At 32.2% G+C, this 25,655-nt stretch overlaps 1 protein-coding gene across 1 annotated transcript; it reads right to left on the bottom strand.

Moving 5' to 3' along the window:
* On the bottom strand, nucleotides 1–25,651 carry LOC117114963 (tubulin delta chain-like). Its single transcript, XM_033258596.1, has 11 exons — nucleotides 25,498–25,651; nucleotides 24,449–24,544; nucleotides 23,758–23,819; nucleotides 21,724–21,858; nucleotides 20,682–20,823; nucleotides 19,504–19,671; nucleotides 17,669–17,764; nucleotides 6,529–6,601; nucleotides 3,699–3,840; nucleotides 2,591–2,754; nucleotides 1–1,397 (listed from the first exon to the last, which is right to left on the bottom strand). The coding sequence occupies exons 1-11, from the start codon at nucleotides 25,584–25,586 to the stop codon at nucleotides 1,329–1,331; spliced, it is 1,236 nt and encodes a 411-aa protein (XP_033114487.1). The 5' UTR covers nucleotides 25,587–25,651; the 3' UTR covers nucleotides 1–1,328.
* Between the last annotated feature and the right edge of the window lie 4 nt (nucleotides 25,652–25,655).

The raw sequence follows: 25,655 nt of genomic DNA, 5'->3' as shown, positions 1-25,655 counted from the left end.
TTCATTAAAACACAAATGAGAGTTTTATTTATAACAAGTCAAAATACATATAATCCTTACAGATTTGATTGCACAAATTCATCACAACATAAAGATATCAATGATTAATTTAAAAATTAGTCATAAAGGTAAACTAATTGCTTGCGATGAGTCTTCAAGTAAAGCAAGCAATTAGTCTGAACACTTGTGTAGTCTACAATCACTTGATGACGTATCTAAAAGCATCAAAAGACATAACAAATCAATGACTGTGTCTGTAATTTCAATGACCTAAGATGTTGATGTCTTTAAAGTGAATTTCAAAGGACCTGATGATATGACTAATTTTTTTTTCCATACTTCAATTATATATTATATATACGGAGTTGACTAACCGGAATTGGACATATGGTATTTCCACTTTTTGATCTATTTGACTATTTTATAAATTTTAATACTGTAAAAGTAATCCAGACTATGTTAATGCCATTTTTGATTTTGAATAAATTTAAAAAAAAAAAAAAAAAAATTGCGAGATGGCCATCTTACAGTTACATTGTACATTATGTTTTTATGCAGATGGAAATGAAAAAAAAAAAGTTTGCCCTAAGCATTTTATTGAGATGTATATCTGTATTATTCAAATACTATGCATCATTATTATCATCATTATTATCATAATATACTACAGTATAATATTATAATATTAATGTAAAACATTTATTTATCATCATCATTGTTATTAAATATAATTTTATTAATATTACTATAAAAAACCAAATGAATACAATTTAAAAAGTATCAGTTCTAAAATTAATTTAAATTTTTTAAGGCAGAATGATAATAATTACATTGTTGTTATATAGTACTTATATAGTTGTTATATTTATCATCCTCACACCTACAGTACAATATTTTTGTTTGTATCTGAATTTGTGTGGAAGATACATATCATCACCAATACAAATTTTAATATTCACCAAGTGCACTTTATGAATAAATTATTTTTGTGCAAGGAATATTTGAATAATAATTAATAGCTAATTTGTTAATTTCCACAGTAAGTACCACAATAGCAATAAAATAGTAAATTCTGTTTTGAGAACAATGTTATGCTTGTATAAGAATGGCGATATTTCAACCCATTCTTATTGCTCAGTTTTTAACATAGCCTTCAACACAAATATCGCCTTTTCCTCATTTTACATAAACTTCTCGTTAACTGGTCTTCCCATCAGAACCACATCACCTCGTTTCCCTTCATCAAGCCCTAGATGACCGAACAGGTGATCTGTCATCACCAGACCATATTATGATCACCGAAACCAGACGCACAGAGTGGAAGTGACTCACTTCACTGCATCTCTGTAGTTGTCAATGATACACTGCACTGTGTCATAGGCTTCAGTGAAATCGTCCTAGGAGAGGAAAAAAATCAAGTTGGGGGCGCTCTAATGACTGGTTTTAAAATTTTATTATTCTTTTCACTAAATTAATGATTGTTGTCGTTAAAACATCATTTTCAGTGGCTAGCATAATTAATTTGATCTTTAAATTCATTACCAGCCAATTTAATAATAAAAAAAAACCAGAGAAATGGTATTTTATTGCGTCTGTTATTCAGCAATAAAATATTTTATAATTCTAATTTTCAATTAAAAGTTTAATAACATGCTTCACTAAATTAATGATTGTTGTCGTTAAAACATCATTTTCAGTGGCTAGCATAATTAATTTGATCTTTAAATTCATTACCAGCCAATTTAATAATTAAAAAAAAAAACCAAAGAAATGGTATTTTATTGCGTCTGTTATTCAGCAATAAAATATTTTATAATTCTAATTTTCAATTAAAAGTTTAATAACAAGCTTAATGTAATAAAGCCTAAAAATAAACAATTAAATGTTAACTACAATTTTTCTAATCTCTTCAACTACATCACTGGTGCATATAAGACATCAGTTAGCACAACAGGGACCATAATTATCATATCATACATAGAATCATTACATACAAATAATAAGCCTAAAAATAAGCTATTAATATATTAACTATAATTGCTTCTAGTCTCTTCGACTACTTTGCATATAGGACATCAATTAGCTCAGCATATACCATAATTATTATACAATAATACAGTAATTAAATTCATTACATAATAATTTATTCATTTATTCAACTATATATTAAGTGGGTAGCCCTTTCAGCATGATATGAAGGGTTCAACAACATGTTTAATAACAAGCTTAATGTAAGCATAAAACATAAGCAATTAAAACATAATTATAATTGTTTCTAGTCTCTTCAACTACTTAGCATATAAGACACCAATTAGCTGGGCACACACCATAATTATCATATCATAATTAGAATCATTACATAAAAAATTATATTTATTCATTTATTCAACTATATTTTTAAAAGTAGGTAGCACTTCCAGCACATGGCTGATATGAAGGGGACCACACATAAATCATAAATACTAACCAATGCTTTTTTAAAATGTAACCATCCCAGTCTCGCCATTCTTATTGGCCGAGACATGGCTAATTTGTTATCAACACATTTATACATATAGTACAGGTGATGCGCGATAAATAAGTGACATACCTGTTCACACCCATGGTTCAGGTAAAGGTGTAAATAGGCACCTGCCTCAAGCATTCTACGGGTCTTTCCCAGCACGTTGTCTGCGTACTCGACTACACTGCTTGAGTTGGCACAGATGGTAAGAGAGGCAGCTCCAGTTCTGCCCTGGATTATGTTGTCTTTACCTGAGCAGTAGAAAGTAGGTCATAATAAAGTGAAGGGAACCTAGATGGTAACATTTGAGAAAGTAATTACTGATAATAAACCAATTATCGAGTAGATTTGGTGAGGCAATGAACAAAAATGTTATGATTAAATACAGAGGATTAATGGGGATAAAAGTAAAAGAAATACACGATGGTCCTGATAGTGATTTTGAAGATTTCTTAGATGATGATGGATTATTTTTCCACTTTGGGTCCTCTTTCCAAAGTCCTTTTATTAACCCACAAAATGTTTATGTTACAAAATAATATTAGTTAATATATACTTACAAAAATATTGCACTGAGATACACTGACATTTTATTTAATGCGCAAATAATTTCATTAATTTAACTTACTTAGTCTTCAAAAAAACATTCAAGGACATGAGAATATACATACAAATAAACAGAAAATAAACAATTGTTAACAACCCGACGGGATAACCAAAAAGCGAAACAAACTACTGTCGAGTAGTTCTCCAACGTTGAAAACAATACATGTAAACACTTAAAAATATATGTATAATATAGTATATATCAATTAAAATTAAATACCCTTAATATGTAAAATGAAAGATTTAAAAACAAAATTAGGAATGAAACATTTTAACTGGTTTCTATTATACTCTATATAATATTAGTTTCATTTTTATAAACAGTATTTTGATAGTTTGATATTGATAAGAATGAAAGCAATGAAAAGGCAATTATAATTTACTGTATCATTTTTATTTATGTATTATATATATACTTTGCTTACAAAATAAAAGCAATTGAACTGAATAATGCCATTTTTTGCTTTGACATTGATTTAATAAAAACAATAACAAGGAAATTATAATTCATAATTATATTTATGTATTGTATACGTACTTGCTGCTCAATCATAATGATTTCAAAATATTTAATTGTAGATTAACTTACTTATCCAGAAATCAACCGGAAATGGGTTCCATCTCACACAGTTATAGGCTGCTTTGATTTTGTTCTCAATGCTTTTTGAAGTCTTGGAGAAAGAGGACATCTTATCCCCACGAGCAACTGCAAGATTGGCCAACGAAGAGAACTTGACATAGATAAGGAAATATACCCAAAAAAAAGTAACAAAAAAAAAAGCGTATCTTTCATTTTCAAACAGTTGTTCCAATTATCTCTAGATTGTTTTTTAATAATCATGCAAGAAAAATTCCCCATCGTTGATAACCTACATAAATGGATGAGAGCTTCTCTTGGCTCAAAATATATTCTATATTCCAAAAAATTTATTCCTCACAAATGCAAGACTTAAACTTAATACTACTCAATTGTCTTATTATGCATACAGCAAGAGATGAAACTTAATACTTTAAAGCCAAAAAAATTAAAAATAGAAGGATACAAAATAAACAGAATTTTGTAATTTCTACAGAGACATATAGCTCACTCAGCATGTTAACTATTGGCATAAACTGGTATAAATGTAAGTATTACAGCCTCACACAAAACATAATTAAGTCTTCAGGGGCAAATCGATCGAGACAACACTCATCTAGAGGATCCGGGGAAATTCCCCACAGCTTTTTGATTTCTAGACGCCTGAAAATAACCTCCGAGGCATTTTGGGCAAACAAATATTTCTTTTTTTTTTCTTTGTAAATTTTTTTGTCAGCTTTCCAAAAGGGGGCTGCAGCCTACCTGGCCCCGTCTAAATCCACACCTGTATGTTGCTATGGTTCAGAATACTTACCTTTTCATGGATTAATGTGTGTTTGCATATGTTATTGCATTTATGACAGATTTTGATCCACTACAGAATGTTTCATAAACAAATAACTGTTGATTGCAGGGAAGTGACATTGTTTTTAATATTGTAACAAGCTAATTAAATTGTCATAATTTTTATTAATTAAGCGCTGCACGGATTTGAAATTAATCACTTAATCCCTCAATGAACAGGAGAGTTTTTTGGGTTAAGAAGAATGCCTTCGAATCACAGGGTCAAGGGTTCAATTCCTGTCAAAGCTACACAAATTTTTGTTGTGACCAAAAATGACTTCACTCACTAAGCCTCGAGCCTCATAATCAGACTTAAGTCCTGTCCAGACTATCAAATTTTATTTGAACAAAAATATGTGACATGCCTAAATATGGTCATGACATCACATCATGACCATATATAGGCACATCATGACTATATATGGGTATACAACAGCTTTTTGTCGAAGAAGAAAGAGAATATGATAATCTGGGCTTATCGGCACTTAATCTCTTAAAAGAACTAAAGTACAAAAAAAAAAAATCATTCATGTACTGAAATTAAATAAGAAGAGTGTCAACATGTAGAAATGGCAATTTTAAGTCACACTTGTTTGGAAATGGAATGGAAATATGACAGAGAATACTTGCAAAATCTATGCTAGAGGGCAATAATCAGAAGGAAAGTGACAGACATATTATTGCTTTAATAAAAGAGCTTAGGATTTATAGCGGTGGTTTAGATGTCATCGCTTAGCAGATATCACTCATTTAAATGGCAGACTTTAGTTGAAAATTCTAGATGTAATAGCAAGATATGTAATTGGAATGTTTTGTTGAAAGTGCAAAATTGTAAATAATAATCTATTAAAAATTCAACACTAATTGTTTAACTTCTTGGGATTAGCATTGTGATTGTTGAGTAAAAATGGAATTAATTCATGTATCATTCATTTTGATATAGGCCTATTTTAAAATATAATCAAATTTTTAAATAAATTTTCATGTAGTCAGTATGTTTAAAATATCATAACAGATGGAAAATGTCTGGGGACATATTTAAATTAATTTTAGGATGTTTATGCGACGACCCTGAAGATAAAATTTGGGTTAAATGTTATTTCATTCAAACGAGTTAATATGGATTACAGAAAAATTATTTAAATATACTGTATATGGTTTATAATATTGTATTCTGAACAAGAAACCTTCCCTTGACTCATATTAGTAATATTTTAATTTGTGAAAAAAGTTAAAATGAATAAATATGAATCGATTATAGATGGCATGCTGTAACAATATGCAAATAATTGAATGTTACTGAACTCCAGGAATAATCGTTACGATTGAATGTGTTACTAATAATAACAAGAGTAGACACCCGAGGTCGCAAAATGACAAAACTGAATTTTACATTATGATCTGCTTCAGTTGGGAGATTTGCGAGAGTGGACCCATGTATAAAGATAATATTATAAACACAATAACGTACATGTGAGAATAGACTGCTTGGCTCGATATGATATGGTTCTCATAAAATTTGGAATATTTTTCTTTACATAAATTACTGACTTGCCTAAGGGCTTACTTGTGTAATTAGTACAAGTCGTCATTTTGTGAATCATGTTTCGTTACTATTAGTCCAGATACATAAGAGACTGCCAAAAAAAAACACATTGCTAATTGACCTAATTTGTTTTCTCTGATACAGGTTTGTGACATGAGTACCTGGAATAACACATTCAAATGCAACCATATAAAGTAATACTTTTACAATGTAAAGTAAGAATGCAGGGCCTTTGTTTAATTATCACTTAAGCCGGACACTCAACGCATCCAACAGTTGTTGCTCGACGCGATTCTATGGAGAAAGCAACGCCACGATGCATGCAACAGATCGTTTTTAATGACGGTAAATTCAGACGGACACCGAAAATCATTCATTATTACATATATGCATTAGGAAAAGGATTGGATTAAAAATATAGAGCTATGACTTTATAAAATTTAAAAAGGATACAGCTCGTCCGTCTTTATCATATCGTCTGAGTTTCCTCAAGAGGGTGCTGGTTATTACCTCCCACGATGACTTGCTGCAAAAAAAATAAATCATCTTTTAACTATCCCAGTGTCAAAAACCATAAAGTTATGAATGATTACTAATGTTTATAAAGATTAGGAATGATTTTAATGCACAAAATTTTAATATTCTAGGAAACAATTTGTAAGTTGGTCAGACAGAAATCCTGTCTGATCGTTCTTGGTAAAGTTTAATAGTATTGAGAAAATTTTAAGTACTAAATCCCGGGACTCAAGAAAAGCGACAAGCCTCCGTATTAAAAAAAAAATGCTCCGAATTGAACTCATGAGTCAGGAATTGAAATCAGAAATCCATGAGTATGCTGACTGTAGTACTTTAAGATGCTCTCTTTCCAATCCCAAGGTTCTGCGTTTAATCCTTGCAACAATTTTAGGATTTTTCTCACAACACCACTCCCTATGCTTTATAAAGAGGCTTAGATTATTATAGTATAAAAGGTCCCAATTGATCATTTCACTGGATGAATTTCCTGTATATCTGCGGAATATACTTATTTTTTATTTTTGTTCTCATAACCAAAAATACTCTGTCATAACCTAATAATACACATTATTCACATATGTTCGGTTATTTATAGATCCTTTTATAATCCTAAGGTTGAACTTTAAAGACCAAGTCAATGTGTTTGCAATGTTATTATCTCTGGTCACTGGATATATTCACAAATGCTCAACATTCTCTAGTCCCTGGAGAGCATTCTGAGTCAAGCTGAGTGCCTGAGTATAATGCTAGCAACACATTTAATGCTACAACAGCTTACCAGGTACCCATTTATAATCTAAAGTTCAAGGTCAGGTTTGATAATATAAGAAAAAATAAAATTTTTCCCAAAAATTTATAAAAAAAATAGATTATCAATAATACTAGTGCTCGAATAGGAACATATGACGCCATAATCGTACCAAGCATAGCCCTCCAACGAAAAGTTCCTTTTTCAGTTGTATGAGAAAAAGTTTCTCTGGTGGGATTTGAACCTGCAGCCTCTTGCTGACAAGGCGAGTGTTGTGCCGTTAGACCACAAAGACCTATAGGGTATATGCGCAATTCTAACCTCCAGGCACTTTCTGTCATAACACAACTGACTTACACACTCACACATAGTGGAGCCATGTATAAGCAAGTAAATAATTTAGGTCGCAGCTAGAAAGTTTAACACAACAATGTTATATTGTAAAAGTCAAATATATATTATTTTAGTGGAAAATTAATCAGAACAAGAATTTTGAATCAATTGTATTAAAATCTTTTAATACTGTATTTTAAATGTCCTTTTTTAAAATTATTACATATTAAACTTTAAATGTTTTATCTACAATTTTTCAAAATGTTATTCAATGCATTTGTCTAATTGTGAAAGGTACTCAATTGACAGTTATTTAGGATACTTTTAGGAGCGTTCTTGTTCTAATGCGCTTGTTTCTTGTTGTTTTGTTTTTGTAAGTATTAATGTTATGAGACAAATAAATGAAATGGTTCAAAAGAACTGCAAATGGAAATGTAATCAATATTGAGAGATTGGAGTTGAGTTTGTAAATTTACAATTACATGTTTTTGCCTTACTAACCTCTGTTTGTAAATGAATTGTTTATTTGTATATTACTTATCAAGTGGAACAAATAAAGAAATGAAATGAAATTTAAATTTACAATTACAAACAAAAAATAAGTAGAACACCGTAGGACTGAGCTATACAAATGTTTATCCTTTGTACTCTTTGTTGCATTATCTAAGTGCACATGGCAGAAATTAAATGATGTATTATGTCAATCCATCTTCTAAATTAAGAGAATGATTCTGCCAGTGTACGAAACTATTTAGAGAGTGGTTGGAGAGAGACAAACATAGATTGAACGCCTTGCCGAAGGTCACAAGCGAATCAGCGAATTCAAGCATTCTATCTCAAGGTTTCGACCCCAAAACCACGCAAACAACTCCGGCATAGATTTTATTAGGTACGCTTTCGCTAAGCCCGATATTATTGGTTTTGTTTTTGATTAATTACACTATGGCTTTCTTTAATCAACGGATTTGGTTCAATAATCCACCTCAAGAAACAATAAATCTTATCCTGATTGAACATTCAATTTCAAACATACAAGGTGGGTACCATTTTAAAATAATATTTTTTATTTAACCATATTTAAAACTGTGTAAAAATCAATGATGTTTTCATCAAGGCCATAGCAGGCATTATTTGTAAAAAGAATTTGAATAAAATTACACTAAAAATACATCACAAAAAAGCAAGAATCATATTACAAAAAAAGGTAATAAAAATAAAAAATAAATTATGTAAAAAAAATCTGTGTATAGTAACATGAAGATTATAATATTATATTACTATTGTAGTTAATAAATTTATTTATTTTTTTTTGTTTTTGATTAATTACACTACAGCTTTCTTTAATCAACGGATTTGGTTCAATAATCCACCTCAAGAAACAATAAATCTTATCCTGATTGAACATTCAATTTCAAACATACAAGGTACCCTTTTAAAATAATATTTTTTATTTAACCATATTTAAACTGTGTAAAAATCAACAGTGTTTTCATCAAGGCCATAGCAGGCACCATTTGTAAAATGAATTTGAATAAAATTACACTAAAAATACATCACAAAAAAGCAAGAATCATATTATAAATAAAGGTAATAAAAATAAAAAATAAATTATTTAAAAAAAAATCTGTTTGTGTATAGTAACATGAAGATTATAATATTATATTACTACTGTAGTTAATAAATTTAAATTATTATAAATTGTAAATTTCTTCAAAAAAATAAAAATTTCAGATTCTAATTTATTAAATTACTATCTTGAAGAATGAGAGGTATGGCAGAATGTTTAATTCTATATGATGCACATACCAGTTCCATGTTGGCCTAGTAAACAAATCCTTACTTAAAAATCATAGACTATAATGGAATAAAACCATCATGTTAAAAACATTAAACAAGTCAAACAGCAAAGCCAATATACTTATATGAATAATTCATGAGATAGTTTCTGGATCATTTGATTTTGTGAGAAGTTTGCGCACAATGTTAATCCCAAGATAATTTTGAAAAACTTGCGTTAGTTTTCCCAAATGGAACCATATGACAATTCTGATCTATCCTGAAGGTGCAATTATCACTTTCCCGTCAGTATCTCTCATTATTATTATCTGCTGCTAAGGGAAGGAACAGGTATTAAAAATGTCTGGCTTGTATCGTAATGTCAAAACAATCATACCCAAACCAAAGTAAAGATATTATCTATCAATATGTTAAGTTAACACTACACACCTAAAAAATAAAATTCAAATATTCAAATAATAATAATAAAATAATAATAACAACAATAATAATAAAATAATAATAAAATGATAATAATAAAAAAATAATAATAAAATAATAATAATTAATAATAACAATAACAATAATAATATAATAACAAAAATAATAATATTATTATTATAAGTTCTATCCCGATTATCAAATTTTTTTTGACAAAAACATGTGTCATGCCTAAATATGGTAATTATGACATCACATTATGACCATATACAGGCACATAATTACTATATATGAGCATACAACATTTTTTTTGAAAGAAAATTTGATAGTGTGGAAAGATGTTTACTTTGTATCTTAAATCACATGATACAACTTGTATTGAGAAACATAGTGATATATAAAAATAAGAATACATGTATTTTTCAGGATTCGAACCCAAAACCTTCTAGTTATCGTCTGTAAGCTCTACCAACTGAGCATATGTAGTTTGTTGTCTTGCACAAACTGAATGTAATCAGAATTGACATAACATGTTACTTTTGAAGTTCTGAACTGTATCCAGATGTTAATCAATATTAATTAAATAATTGGTACTACAAATTTGTTGCTATAATAAGCATGATACATTAAAATTTTGGCAAATCATTTACTGATACCGAATGCTTTAATGTTATCAACACCATATGCTTTGCCGCTGTTTCGTCTTGGGCAGACATGCTTTAATGTAATTAATCTTAACTTTTGTTGGTTTTCTGTGATGTTGTCAATACTTTCATAGTTTCTAATTTTAATTATCATATGAAAATTAAAACATGAAAAAGAAAAATTTTCCTGGCTATCCATTAAATACACTTTACCAAGTATGCTAGGAAGGCAGATTATTAGAACATGAAAAACATGGAATTCTCAGGGGGAGAGAGAGGTCATTACATTTAAAACACCAATAATTGAAAATATGAAAAATAATTTCAATATGCCAAAATAGGATAGAGGACATTTCATTTCATTTTAAATAGATATAAGGATGATCATAATATCACTAGAGAGCCACATTTATCTTTATGTCACATTACTGCTTTTAAATTTATATTTTCTTGGTTGACATTAAATGAAGTTTCAGGTTACTTAAGGGAGTGGTTGAACAATTAATCGCTTGACATATGCCTTATATAGGCTCTCCAGGTTTGCAGTGAACATTCATGCGTAATGCCTATGTGCTCTTGTGCGTCGGTCTGCAGGGTCCCCGACGGTTACTGGTCCCAAAGGGGCCTTAACAATATGGTCTTCAATCTAGCACCCTGACCCAAAAGGGCTTTCTGGATACTGTACAGCATAATGTGTCTCTGACATCAACTGTAGGACATACTGTATATCATATTATATCCAGTGGTGGATTAAGGGGAGGGTGACACCTGGCCTGGGTCAACATTTTTTTAAATGGAGAACTTATATTAAATTTTAAGTCTGTGAGTGACATTTCAAAATTCTTTGATCCACCATCGATATCTTATCATTTTTCGTCCTTAAAAACATTTAGAGACAAAAACATGATTGAAACACGAGCATATCCAAAAATCCACAATTGAATTGGTGACCGGGGCACTAGAGGGGCCCCCGGTCTCTGAGGCCAAAGGGCCCCGGCCCCAGCGTTATTCAACTGACATTCATTAAATAAAATAACGATAAAATTTTAATATACAGGAACATTCTTTCTGAATAAAATTTATTAAAACTACAATAAATGCATTTATTTTTAAAAAGCTTACAGTATGAAAACCTTATATATAATAAATATATTCATTATAAATACTTGAAGGACTCTGTATTAAATCAGTTTTTTTGGTATACTTGTAGAAATTCCAAGAGTTCTTTAATTATTTATTTCTTTGCTAATTATTTTTATTGTATACTGGTACTAATGCTCTGTTTACATTATTACTTAAAATCATCTTTAGTGAATATTTGTATTTGTATTTTTTTTGCACTTATATACTGTCATGGCCTGTATATATTGCATTAAGGGTCACAATTGATCTGCTTTCTAACATACATAATATGCACTGTCATCTGTTTTCAAAACCATTTTCACTTAATTTACTGCCTACCATAAATCACACATATTGTTGGTGCATTTCGCAATTACAACTTTTGATGAGAAGCCACGTTTTGAATTGAAACAATTTACAACACTCTATCAATCCAATATTTTATCGTCAAGTATTCAACATTTCATTTTATTCCTCTCAAGAAATTGTAAATATTTAAGAGTCTGCAGTGCTATGGTATCCTTTTATGGGATCACTACCAAGAACGTTATGAAAACATTAAGATTTACTGTATATGAGAAAAACATGTTAAACTGCACATTTAAGAGAATCACATAATATAAAACAATGATCACAACAAATTATTTTATCAGAATTATGTTTTGTCCTACCTGACGTGTTACCATACTGAATGCTCAGAACATTACTAAAAAAAAAAGTCTTGCAGACAATTCAGGTCTGAATCGAACCTACAACCTACAGATAACTAGCCTGGTGTCATGACCACTAGACCACCAAGTTGCAGTTTTCATCAATCTTCTATACTTAAAACCCCCCTTTCAAAGCGAGTGGAAAGAACAATAACATTACGAATGATTGTCGTGAATTTTGTTTGTTCACTTTATGGGTACAAATGGTTATCAGAGCCTTAATTTATTGTGAAAACGATGTACTGTACGTTGTTAAAATTGGAAGCGTGAAAACCTATTAGGCCAACATTTCTACAAAAATCAAAATTGCACAATTTCTACTATAAACGATTTATTCCTTTTGTATAATTATTCAGACTCGTATATACTAGTGTTGAAAATTATCTGCATAGATAGATTCCTGTTTTTCCTAATTTCAAACCAGAGCCTTGCAGGCGCAGACATTCCTGTGCATGCTACATGAATTTATCAGAAAATATATGGTTGGGTCAAATTTTTGTGGTGGTTAACTTGAACGATTCAGGGGGAGTGAGTTTTTATGACTCAAACGATATCGGGGGTGGGGGAGCTGGCAGTGGCCTAATATACTACAATATTAAAAAATGGCCTGGCGATGTTACGTTGACGCAATCTCACCATAATAATAATAATAATAATAATAATACCCAAACATTTATAATGCGCCAATTCCAATTTGAATGATCAAAGGCTCAAGGTTGGGAGTCCAAGCCACAATCGTTGCGCCCAAACGGTTCTACATAAACCACTACATGACGTCAAGATAATGATTAAATTAAGTATCATCTTTATGTTTGTGAAATAAAAATGCTAAATAATGTTATGTGTGCTTCCTATCTCCCTAGTCCTGTTTCACAATAAATTAAACGATAGTATTTAGTTTCACTCAAAATAGTGTAGTCTCAATACTACTTTCGCAAAAGGGAAATTCAAAGTGACTGTTTTATAGTTTATCTTATTTGCTTTTTATGGTTCGAATACGTCAGAAGCTAACCAGTAGACAATAAATAATTATTTTTATGAATGTTTCACAAAATATATAAGCGGGCAAAACTATGATTACCAGGATAAATTGAAAAATTTTTACGATGAATATTTCAGTGGCAGACTAAAGGGGGCCTATCCAGGGCAGTCTCTCTATTTTTTTCAAAATTTTAAAGTGGAGAAAAGAGAAAATTTCCAGCCAACTAGAGGTGCCATAATCATAAATTTTCTTACCTCAGCCCCAACCATGGTGGGGCCAAGGTGGCACACTCCATCTGTAAAACTCCCTACCTGGGCCTATTTCAAATTCTTTGATTTGCCACTGTACTTTGAAAATGTAGTGTGGAAATAAATAAATTGTATTGTAATAATTAGATACGACTCTATAAAAGGCTTTAGTTGCCATGTACCTCCACCGGGGCTCCGGAGGCGGCCCCCTGGCTATCACCCAAGGCTTAGGCCTACAGCCCAAGACTTCCTTATTTTGCAGTTCATCCCCTACCCCCTACCCCACTTTCAACCATGGATCTACGCTGTTGATCATCAAGCAAGGCATAATATATGCGACTAGTTCTGCATTACAGCCAATCAAAAAACAAACAGATCAGGATATTTTCAACATGCAAGAAGGATTAAATATGGGCTCATAATTAAATAATTTTATCTCAATATCTGAGCCAGTTTAAAGTACATTTCCTCAAAAGACTAAAATCGTGATGAACTTGTCTAAATTAAGGCTAATTATAGAACGCTCATGGAAAGATTTGGTTCATTAATGTTTATGCACGTAAGTAAAACAAACAATAAAACTTTACATGAATTCAAATGAACCCGTTTAAATAATGATGCATTTGTCTATATTCTGACTGAAAGATTTGGTTCATGTTTAATGTTAAAAGTAATGCGAACAATAACATTTTACATGAAAGCAACATGATTACGGCACATTCAAAATTTGTACGATAACTTTAATGTAAATATTATTATCGAATACAACAGGAATACAGATTAGTGCATTAGAGGCAATAAAGAAGAAATTCTACCTAAACTATACAAGTTAAAGGGACTCCTTTGTGAGCTTAGAACAATTTCTCTCGGTATCATTCTATACATGATACAAATATAAACATACTGAAATGTCTATCTGGGATGTCTATCATGTGTTTTCTGATCATTAGAATGTATTGTATGAGTGATGTTAATACATGAATATTACATTATCTGAGAGAGAGAGACAGCCCTCTAACTATAGTAATACTATATATACCAGTACATATTTAAATGAAACACTGAGTGAGACTAACAAAGAGATCATGTTAAAAAGATGATACATTCAATCACGGGATAATCTATTGTTCACCTGGAAAAATCAATGCCACCATTATAGCAATTAATGCCCTGAGATCTAAATACAAAACAGAACATATAGGGTTTTAGATTATTATTATGAAAGATCATAAAAATAGGATTAGTATAATAATGATGATATTCAGGACAAAGAAGATATGAAAAAATGAAAGATCCTTTATTACCAAGGAGGTTATGTATTCACCCCGTCTGTCAGTCTGCCGTGCTGTCTGTCTGTCGCGTTGTCTGTCTTTCTGTTAGCAAGAATAAGGAATGGATCATCATAAAATTTAGTGGAATGGTACATACAGTGATGGTGCCAGCAGGGGCAGGGGTACTTCACCCCTCTCCCACCGGACAGGTCAAGGCCCCCCCACCGGACAGGTCCCCCCCCCCGTCGGACAGAGCTCGTCGGGCAATCAGACCATAAAAAAATTAAAAAATAGGCCCACACCAAGCCAACACATGCTGTCACAGCCTGAGAGTGCCATTTCCAACCGTCCAGAGGTTCCCATTCTTAAAAAAATCCCATTTGGGAGAGGGACCCCTTTCAAACCCTTCTCCCAGCTCGGGCCTACGAGCTCAAGTCCCCCCGTTGGACAGTTTATCCCCCCTTATATCCTGGAGCAGCCACTGGGTAATTAATAATTTAAGAAAGAGATGATTAAATTTTGGGAAGAAAAGTCCAGGACAAGGTCAAGGAAATTAATTTTTTACTCTCCAGCATAAAAGAAAATAATAAAATCACCCACATGGACTGCGTATTGTTCGGTATTCAGGCACAGGGCAGAAGAGTGGAGTGACTGCTCTAGTTTATAAATGAAGTTAATTATCTTCTTTAAGCAATAGGACCTGGCTTCATCATGTCCAAAAAAACATTCTTCACTTTTGTTTGGGTCACATGACTTGATATTACCTATAGAAAACATTAGTAACGAATGATCCCTCAACATTTATCATGTAATCCAGATTTTAGAACTTCGAAAAGTATCCTTTAATTTAAAGTCTTTCTTTCAACCGCTAATGTAACATTATGTCTAAGGGCTTATTGAAAACATTCGTTATCTGGAACACTTTAGTTGACATTTAAAAAGCATTCAGACAGAATTGTGTTGCGTGCAGAATTTAAGATGCAGAGAAACTAAATGTCAAATGTAGAACTGACTTCTACACCCTCACATCCAACTTAATTCAAGATAACAATAACGAAGTGTGAAGGGTAGTAGTTAAAATATTTAGTGTTTAATCGCATTCTGAATCCTGTCATTTAAAGGATTGACGGGTCCGAGATCTTCAGCGGGGCATTCACTGTGTTGTACTACATTCGTATGACCATCGGATGATGAATCCAAGCCCACTCACTGTGAGCGTTAGATAACGCAACGCTGTGTGTCGGCTGACGACAATCAGGCACGGTGAGTGCCCGACTTAAAATAACAGATGGAGGGTTTTAAACTATTATTATGAAAGATCATAAAATAGGATTGTAGAACATAATATTATTCAGGACAAGCAATTAGATAGATGAAATTAAAATGAAAAATCCTTTATCTATAAATGCAGTTAATCTTTTCTTGAGGCAATACGACCTGGCTTCATGTCTACAAAAACAGTTTTGATCAAAGGACTTGATGTTACCTACAGAAAACATTAGTAAAACGAATGATCCCTGAATGGTTATAATTTAAAGGACTGATTTTCTATTTATTTCTACAATTTTTAGAGAGAATAACCCAAGCAACTCTCCATTTTAGAGAGTTGATTTTAAGGGTTTTTTTGTTAATGGTGTATCTATGGGGTGTGCACTTTCCCCCACCCCCCAAGGAAAGTTGTCCCCCGCTAGAAATTACTCTTCGCTTAAGTAGTAAAAAATCACTTCATATCACCTTATTTTGCGATTTAATCATCTAGGCCTCCCTCACCCCACATTTTAATATGCTTAGATTTGCCACTGGTCTTTAGGCGAGACTTTTTATATATCTGGTTTAACGACACCGCTGCCCTCAAATAATGCTTATTTTGAATAAAAACAAATTTATTTTTGGCCAATTAGCGCACCCTCCACTGCAAAAAATTGAAGTTTATGAAAAAAATTAAACTTTTTATTTATTTTTATACTGTCCGCCGCTGCCTTGAAATCTCCAAAGATAAGATATTTAAATTTCTTCCTAATAATAGAAATTAAAAGCATTTAACCATCTCATACTACTGTCATTGTTTATATTCAACAATTCAATTTTTATTTTTTCCACCCTCCTCTGACGATAAAAAATAATTTCGCGAAACAAGGTATAAAAAAACATCGCCTTAATACAAAAAAACTGACTTAGATGAATAACAATAAAAACCAATATTCTGTTGCACTGAATTTATTCAGTAAAGTGCTTAGACAATACACAAAATTCAACATAACTACCTTTCTAGTGAGTTCTTATAATACAAACCAAATACCAAAACACACAAAGAAAATCATAAATATCTAAATGAACTGCATGCAGCAGCAAAGTAATTACAAAAACAAATTAAAATTTAACACACATTGACTCCTTGTCTACAACCATCTGTTATAAATAAAAAAAATGTTACAGCTTATCTTTAGGCCTCTTGATTTGACTTTTTTGGAAATATATTTTTGTTGTATTGTGGGTCTACAAACTAGAATATATATATAATAATAATAAGTAAAATACTTTTCAACATAAAACATAATTCAGTTTTAAAGCATAGATTTTTACCAGTAGGCTTCTAGTTGGAAGCTTCTTCACTTCACACATGAACAATACACCATTTGAACACATAGCTAGCCACAGAACATTTTCACATTTTAATTGTATGGAGATAAAACCCATCTATACTCTGCAATTAAGAGAGACAATTGCAGACGTGTTGGACAACTACAAAAGCAAAATTCACAAAGCAAGGTTCGAACCCCTGACTTTATGTTTATTACTAACCTTTGACTTGTGTGTATCACATGTGCAAACTTATGTGATGGCATTGGACAAACGGATTGCAGCACTTCCCATGGTTCATTCCCATTAGATACTCCCCTGGAATTAAAGGAAGGTATACTTTTAGAAAAGAATTACTAACAATTAATGATGGTGATCATGATGGTGATAATAATGATAATAAAGGCAGGGCAAAGGCAGGAGAATAACCCATAACTTGCAGGGTCATTGTGGTGAATTGCGTATTGGCGTGGTCCGTGACTGCCTGGCAGCCGTAAAGAGGCACTTAGTAGCTACATTTTCACATTATAACGACAAGGGCTGAAATGAACCATGACATCGAAAGATGCAATGGGTTCTTTAAAGTGTACACTAGCCAGATGCATACACTGGACCTCCATTTTAAGTCCTTATCCAAGAAGACTTGGTTCTGCCAACCGAGCCCTGGACAAGTAGTGGCTGGAGCCAGTGCTAATGTTAAGGCTGTTGTTAGCAGCACCCCTGCCTTACCGCTGGGCCACTCGACTTGCCCAAAATAATAGAGATGCTGCAGGTTGTGATGATGGTGGTGATGTTGATGATGATGACAATAATAATGATGATTACGATAATGATGATAATTATGCTTGTCATTATGCTACTTCTATATACTATGATGAGGATGATGATGATGGTATTGATAATAGTAGTGATAATTCTCTTTATGATTGATATATAATGTATATTGATAATTATAATAATAATGATAGTCAAAACATTACCAATTGACAAACTTTATGATACTGATTGATTGACTGTTGTATTATAGATATTATGTTTCTTATTTTAATATCTTTTTGAACCATAGTATTATAATATGAATAATAAAAACAACACCATTACCACGATACTGCTCTGCTTGAATTCCCATAAACTAACACTAATTATATGACAATTGACATACATAAAGGATTTTAGCTTCAATAATGTAATTGACAGATATACTTTGTATGGATTAAACTCATCAATAATACACCAGATTATACTACAGTTTATCAGATTGAAAAAAAACTTTATGATAGAGGGCAGTACAGCAAAAATTTCCCACTATCAAACATAAAAATATACTAATAAGAACTTAGCCAAGAATATATGCATGTCCTACAAACACAAACATTTACACTGTTTAATTTAATGTCACACGTTTATTCCACATCTAAAGTTTTTGAAATTATAAATATCAACCTAATTAAATATTCAAGATTATTCAAAAATTTATTATAGATTATTTGTGGTACAAAATATTACTTTTCTTAAGCTAAATAGTCTTTTAAATAATAAAATAAATGTTTATATTGCTATAGTTATGGTAGCATAGCAGTCAATTAGTATAGTGACATATCATATATACTAGATAGAAAGTATCATATAAAGGCATTAATGCATGAAGAAAGTTACTGAGGGCCCTACCTTAATAAATACCTCAACTCACCCCAAACTATTAAAAAAATTGTTTATATTGCCATAGTTATAGTAGCATCGTAAGCAATTAGTATAGTTGTATATCAGATACTAGATAGAAAGTATCATACAAAGGCATTAATGCATGAAAAAATGTTACTGAAGGACTTAACTTAATAAATATCTCAACTCACCGCAAGCTACCTTACCCCTAGCTTACCTTAACCTAAATTATTTTATAATTTTTTTACATCTTTTATATTTCCATAGTTATAGTAGCATAATAAGCAATTAGTATACTTGCATATCATATACTAGATAGAAAGTATCATACAAAGGCATTATTGCATGAAAAAAAGTTCCCGAGGGCCCTCACCTTAATAAATATTTCAACTCACCCAGTTGACATAACGGGCTTGTATAATCCAGCCAGACTCTCAGCAATGTGTTGATTGATGTCGTTTATCGTGACCTTTGCCTCGTCTCGGACCTGCTTCGAGACATTTAACCCTGAGAGGCGATGCAGCATCTCTTCATTATAGTACAAGAATACACTATCCGAATACCTATGAGAAAAATAATGTTTCTGATTAAATTAGGTATAAAGTGGCTGTAGCCATTTGCAGGAATATCTGCTATACACAAAAGTAGCTATAGTCATATAATTCAGGATGTTGAAATTACCACGTGCTTTAGAGGGATCAATATGGATGTGGCAATTAACGACACCTACATATTATCATTATTGTCATCACCAAACTGTATAACGGTATCAGCAGGCCAAGTATGGAATATGCAGTTCCGGCTTGGTATCCACACCAGAAGGGTCACCTACAGATCCAACTAAGAATGACCAGAGCATGTTTCACAACCCAAAAGGGGTGAACTATCCTATGTACAAAGACTTAAAATCCTCCGTCTCACTTCTGTTGAAAATCGATTTAAATTTCTCTGTTTCTCTTTCATTTCCAAATCTCTCTATGGTATATTTTCCTTCGATATCTTTAAATACATTACTATCAACCCCAGACACTCGTTTAATCTTAAGTTTGTTCATACTTATTCTCGTACTAATTCGTTTAATTTTTCTGTTTTTAATCCCTTTCCTTGTACATGGGATAGTTTACCCAAAGAGGCCAGAGACATGCTTTTGTTTGGTATCAGGCCCTTTTTAAATAAACTTAAAGAGCATTTTTGGGAGACGTAAGGCTGGTAGATTTAGACAATAACTTTTATTTTTTTTATTATTGTGAAATTTGAAAATTTTTAATCGTTTTATAGAGTATTTTATCCTTTTTATTTTTATTATTGAAAAATGTTTTGTATTTTTATATGAAATTTTTATCTCTTATATCTTATATTTTTATTGTGTTTGGCGACCCACTCGATAGAGATTTGAATCTCTTTTTGGGAAGTCTGCCTCCTTTTGTCTGTTTTTTTTGGTGTGTTCATATTGTAATCTGTTGAGGCGAATAAATGAATTGAATTGAACCACTACCAGCTCCTACATGACCAATTGCAAATTCAAACATAGAGAACAGACACATTTTAAAAATTAATGTATTGTTTAACAAACCTTTGCAGCCAAGCCATACACAGTGTTGCATTGTAGTTTTGTAGAGGGCTTTCTCCAGTTTGGAACGGGGCAACAACAACAGACTGAATGTATGCCATTGGATAATCATCACGGATGGCTTCACACAAACGAGACCCAAAACCTAAGAAAGCAATTTTAAGTCAAACTAAACAAAATAAGGCCCTGTCCTGAGTATCAAATTTTCTTTGACCAAAAACAGTTGTATGCCCATATATAGTCATGATGTGCCTATATAAGGTCATGATGTGATGTTATTATGACCATATTTAGGCATGTCACATGTTTTTGTCAAATGAAATTTGATAGTCTGGACAGGGCTTTACCATGTATATATTTAGGCATAAAAAATGTGTAATATTCTCCTTATCCAAGCAGCAGGCCCGGAAAAAAATATTTTTGTGCCTCCCAACCATGAAAATTATCTTGATCAAATGCCTCCACCACCAAATGTTATCTTTACACTATTATAGCGAAACAGTAGTAAATTTAGTCATTTGAAGTAAGCATAAATATCAAACTTAATTATCAGCATGCATTAAATTGTGATGTGTATAGCTTTGTCTACACTATCAAATTTTAAGTGACAAAAAAATGTGATGTGCCCATATATGGGTACGATGATGTCGTATCACATACTATCAAATTAAATCGAAAAAATTTGTTTAACTCTTATTTTCCATAATTTGGGAACCCTGTATTATCCTGAAACTAATTTGGGACCCCTGTATTATCCTGAAACTTTTCCCCTTCATTGGTGGGACTGAGGTGGCGAGTGTGGACTCGTAGTACCTTTTGGTGAAATATTAAAACCCCCACCCACTTTAAGAACCATGCCTACAGGCTTGCTGCGTATATTAGTCCAACTGTGAGAAGTACAATTTAACAAAGGTTAAGTCACCTTTCATTTTTCAAACTTAATTCAATGTAAACACAACTTCAGAATCTGCTCCTGCAAATTTTTTTGCTATAATTGAAATAAATATGAATAATTAATTGAATTAAATGCATTAATTGTCCTCACCTGAGCCTGTACCCCCACACAGGCTATGCATCATGACGGTACCATTATAACAGTCGCATCTTTCAACCTCTTTCCTGAAAGCGTCCAAGCAAGAGTCAAGCAGCTTCTCCTCATCATTTCGCAATCCATGGTAACCTAGAAATTAGCAAAGCAACACTGATCATAGCTGTAAATAATCCATCATAAAAAGTGTCAATTTTATAGTATAAGCTAAAAACAAACAATAATAATGGGATTAGATTAAAGTTTGGTATTGGATAAGCCCTATTAGGTATGTTCCCAACCGTAAGCAATAATTCACAACTATTCAGAACTCAATTTACAGCATGATAGTTGAAATTTAGATTAAGGCTAATATTTATTGAACACATCTTAATATGTTAAGCCATTTGACAATAATAAAAATATTGTTACTAATATACCAGTATGAAAAAGGAAAAATAAATTATATGCAGAAACCATCACAACAGGGTACAAATGGAAATACTGTAAAAAATATTTTCAAAAAAATGAATAAATGTAAAAATCTTTTCATGGGTCATGGGAAGAGAACGTAATGTTTGCTTGTTCCGTCACTGGAAGACTACTTTAGACGTGAGGCAGGGGAAGGGGGTGGTTTGCGGTAGTCTTGGGGTTCTCCTAACTTAGGAAAATTTTGTTTTCTAGATGCTAAGAAATGCACTTACGTGCATTACAAGACATTTATTGATGAATGAATACACACTGAATTCATAACTTTCCCTCATTTTACCATGGACAATTAATAATTGCGATGATGAAGATGATGACGATGATGATGTGATGATGATAAGGAGGAAAAGGATGCATTGTAGCAGGTGACGACAGGCTTCTGTGCAAGGCAAGTTTACAGGCCCTTTAATATGGGTGTCAACCGTATCCCGAGTTCTTCGTCACATTTTCAACGCACACAATCAGACAACAGTAATTATCTACAATATCAGTACATTCTTGACAGTCATGAAAATATCATATATCTAAAAAATTAGGTTACTGTATATGCATGCTCGGAAGTGGAAAGCTTAACCTAAAAGTTTCATATGTTTCCTGTTGTTTGTTGAATGATCTTTTAATGATATTATATTCTAATATAACCACAACATAAGGAAAAACACTTTGTCATCTACAAAGTTCAGACCCATACATTTATATTTTCTTTGTCCTAAATCATAAGCAAGCACGCTCTATATCCAGATTTCAGGAAATAATATGTTTTATGCATTGCACCGATGTGGAAATTTGGTTTTATGTTGTTTGTTAAATGGTACTTCTTTAAAAATATTACTAATATGACCACAGCATAAGGAAGTCATTCTTTAAATGTTTAATAGATAGTACAGAGAACTATGATTGTTTATCAAAATCACACATGTTAAATCCAATTTATTAGGCAGGGGTCACAAGTCTGCCGGAAGTTGCTGGAGGTTCCCCGGAAATTGGGAGTAGTCTCCTGCACTCCCACAAGCAAGCAAGAATCTCCCGGAAAATAACCAATCTTCCGCAAATTCATAATGTTTTTACTACTCTGTTATCAATCGTCTCACGAAAAACATTGCCGATGATGGGTATCACTGTGTGAAGCACAATAAAATTAAATGTGTTTAGAAGGCTCATTTAACCAGATCTCATAGATGTGACTTGGAACAACTTGGGACCCCTGCCAATCAATCAAGCAGTCCCTTGCTTGTAGGAGGGTGAGCGTTCCATCAAATTTTAATGCAAACAATGCCAAGAGCTCATTATTCTGTTATCTTAATTCTTTACTTATATTGAAACAATGAAACCGTTCCACATTACTTAAGCCGGGCACTGAGTCGCATAAATGTCGTACGACGAATCCAACTGCACTCCCTGTGACGTGACGCTATCTGCTGATTGTTGGTGGCAATTACGAACGGATCGTCATTTAAAACGATTCGTTGCGCACATATCGTGGAATTGCGTTCTTGATAGAATCGCATTGGCTGATGACATCAGGTGCAGTGAGAACCCCACCTTAAAATCATTGAACCTTACCAAATGCCCAATTTGCACCTCTTCCTTTTCTTCCACAAACAACATTATCTTCTCTTAGCAGACTACATGATAGTGGAAAATAACATTGCATAAATTTTCAACAGAAAACTATAAAAAATATATGTAAATTCAATATTTTAAAGATGTATTGTTGTCCCAACAAAAAATTCCAAAAATATCATAAAAATCCTTTTTGAAATTAACTTGCTCATTTTGAAGTAACATAAAAATTATCAACTTGAACATAGAAATTGGTGTATTTAAAGAACCCATGATTTTACAGAGAAAAATTATAGAAACACTAAAAATGTTTTTATTATTTTTATCATTACCCAGCATAAAAATCAGTAAAAGTAAATCCTTGCCGAGCCACTAGGGCCCACAAGGTTGAAGCTTATCCCCCGTTTAAAAAAACTGATAAAAATCAGGGTACACATTAATGTTTTAAATTCAATAATTTCTATGCTCAAGTTAATATTATGTTACTGCAAAATGAGCAAGTTAATTTAAAAATAATGATTTTTTGACTTTTTCGATGGACAATACATCTTCAATTGATTTTTGGCAGGTTTATTATATTTTTGATAGATTTTACTAAATATAATCGTGTCTAAATATAATGAGGTCTAAATGCACAGTTTTTTTTTTAATAATAATAATTAATGCATCATATCTTGTACTAATACTGTACCTTTTTTTCGTATCCTTGGTCAAATGTCTTAAAACTTTTGTCTCGCTATCCACATTCAATGAACGAATCTTATCATCTCGACAAACAAAAGGTGACCTATAAATAGAAACTATGAGTCTCTAAACCATAACTTATATGACAAAGCTTTAATATTATTGTAATCATACAGGCTATGAAACCGAGCATGACAAGATAATAAAATGAACTTCATAAAATAATAGAAATTAATGAGATAGTTAATTAAAATTTTGTTGATAATAAATAATGAATTATTATTACGTTAACATTATAGTTCAGGAGAAAAAGGGTCAACAAAAAAGTTTCAACTTCAGCTTAAGCCTAAAACTCCCTAGCCAGACTGTAAAGCAAGGCCCGCATGGGGAATATATTCTCGGCAAAAAAAATTAGGCCTAGGCCTAGTAGAAATCCATCCGCATATTTCGCAAAATATGGGCAAATTTCAGAGCAGATTTTGCCGAAAATTAGACTTTGATCTAATGTCAATATAATATGTATGCAGTAGTTACGATTCTTCGCACCTATTTTCCTAGTGATTTTCCACATGAATTTTGAGCTAGTTTTTGAGTTATCATCTGCGCAATTAAACACTTTCTTTACAGTGTATGGCTCTCTAGTGATTGTGAAACATAGATTATGATATGATGTAACTGTGAATGTAACCCGGGTAAAGCCTTGTCAGGCGGTGTTAGTACTTGCAGCTCTGGGAAAAAATTTGAATGTCTAAAGAAGGTATATTTTGTAGGTTCAGCGAGCCTTCCTTCATTAGGATAGCCTAGGTCTAGTTACTTAGTGAGGTGTAGGCCTAGGACCGTTTCTGCCGTGAACCAATTCACCCTGATTTTGAATGGGTTAGGCTAGGCCTACATGATATGCATCAACAAAGGGTAATAAAACTCGATAGAAGCTGTTGGAACGGTCGGCACGCAGCGAGTCGTCGTAGCCTAGCTGATTATCTAAAAATATCTTTGAATTACAGTACTATTACAATTTCATTATTGTAGGCCTAGGCTTAGGAATATAATTATCACCTTTGTTCCCCATTATTAATAACAGTTTTAAAGAACTGTTGTCCTAGTTGGTTGCCACACTGTCCAATACATGTGTATACAGTTGTCATGTTTACCAAAAAACCGAGTAAATCGTCGCGTGCCTGGTAGTGAGAAAAAACAAAATCTAGGCCCTATTT

The sequence above is a fragment of the Anneissia japonica genome, unplaced genomic scaffold, assembly GCF_011630105.1.
Source record: "Anneissia japonica isolate Jap-2015-1 unplaced genomic scaffold, ASM1163010v1 scaffold199_len4679917_cov187, whole genome shotgun sequence".
Classification (NCBI taxonomy): Eukaryota; Metazoa; Echinodermata; class Crinoidea; order Comatulida; family Comatulidae; genus Anneissia; species Anneissia japonica.
This window is presented reverse-complemented; position numbering and strand designations above follow the sequence as displayed.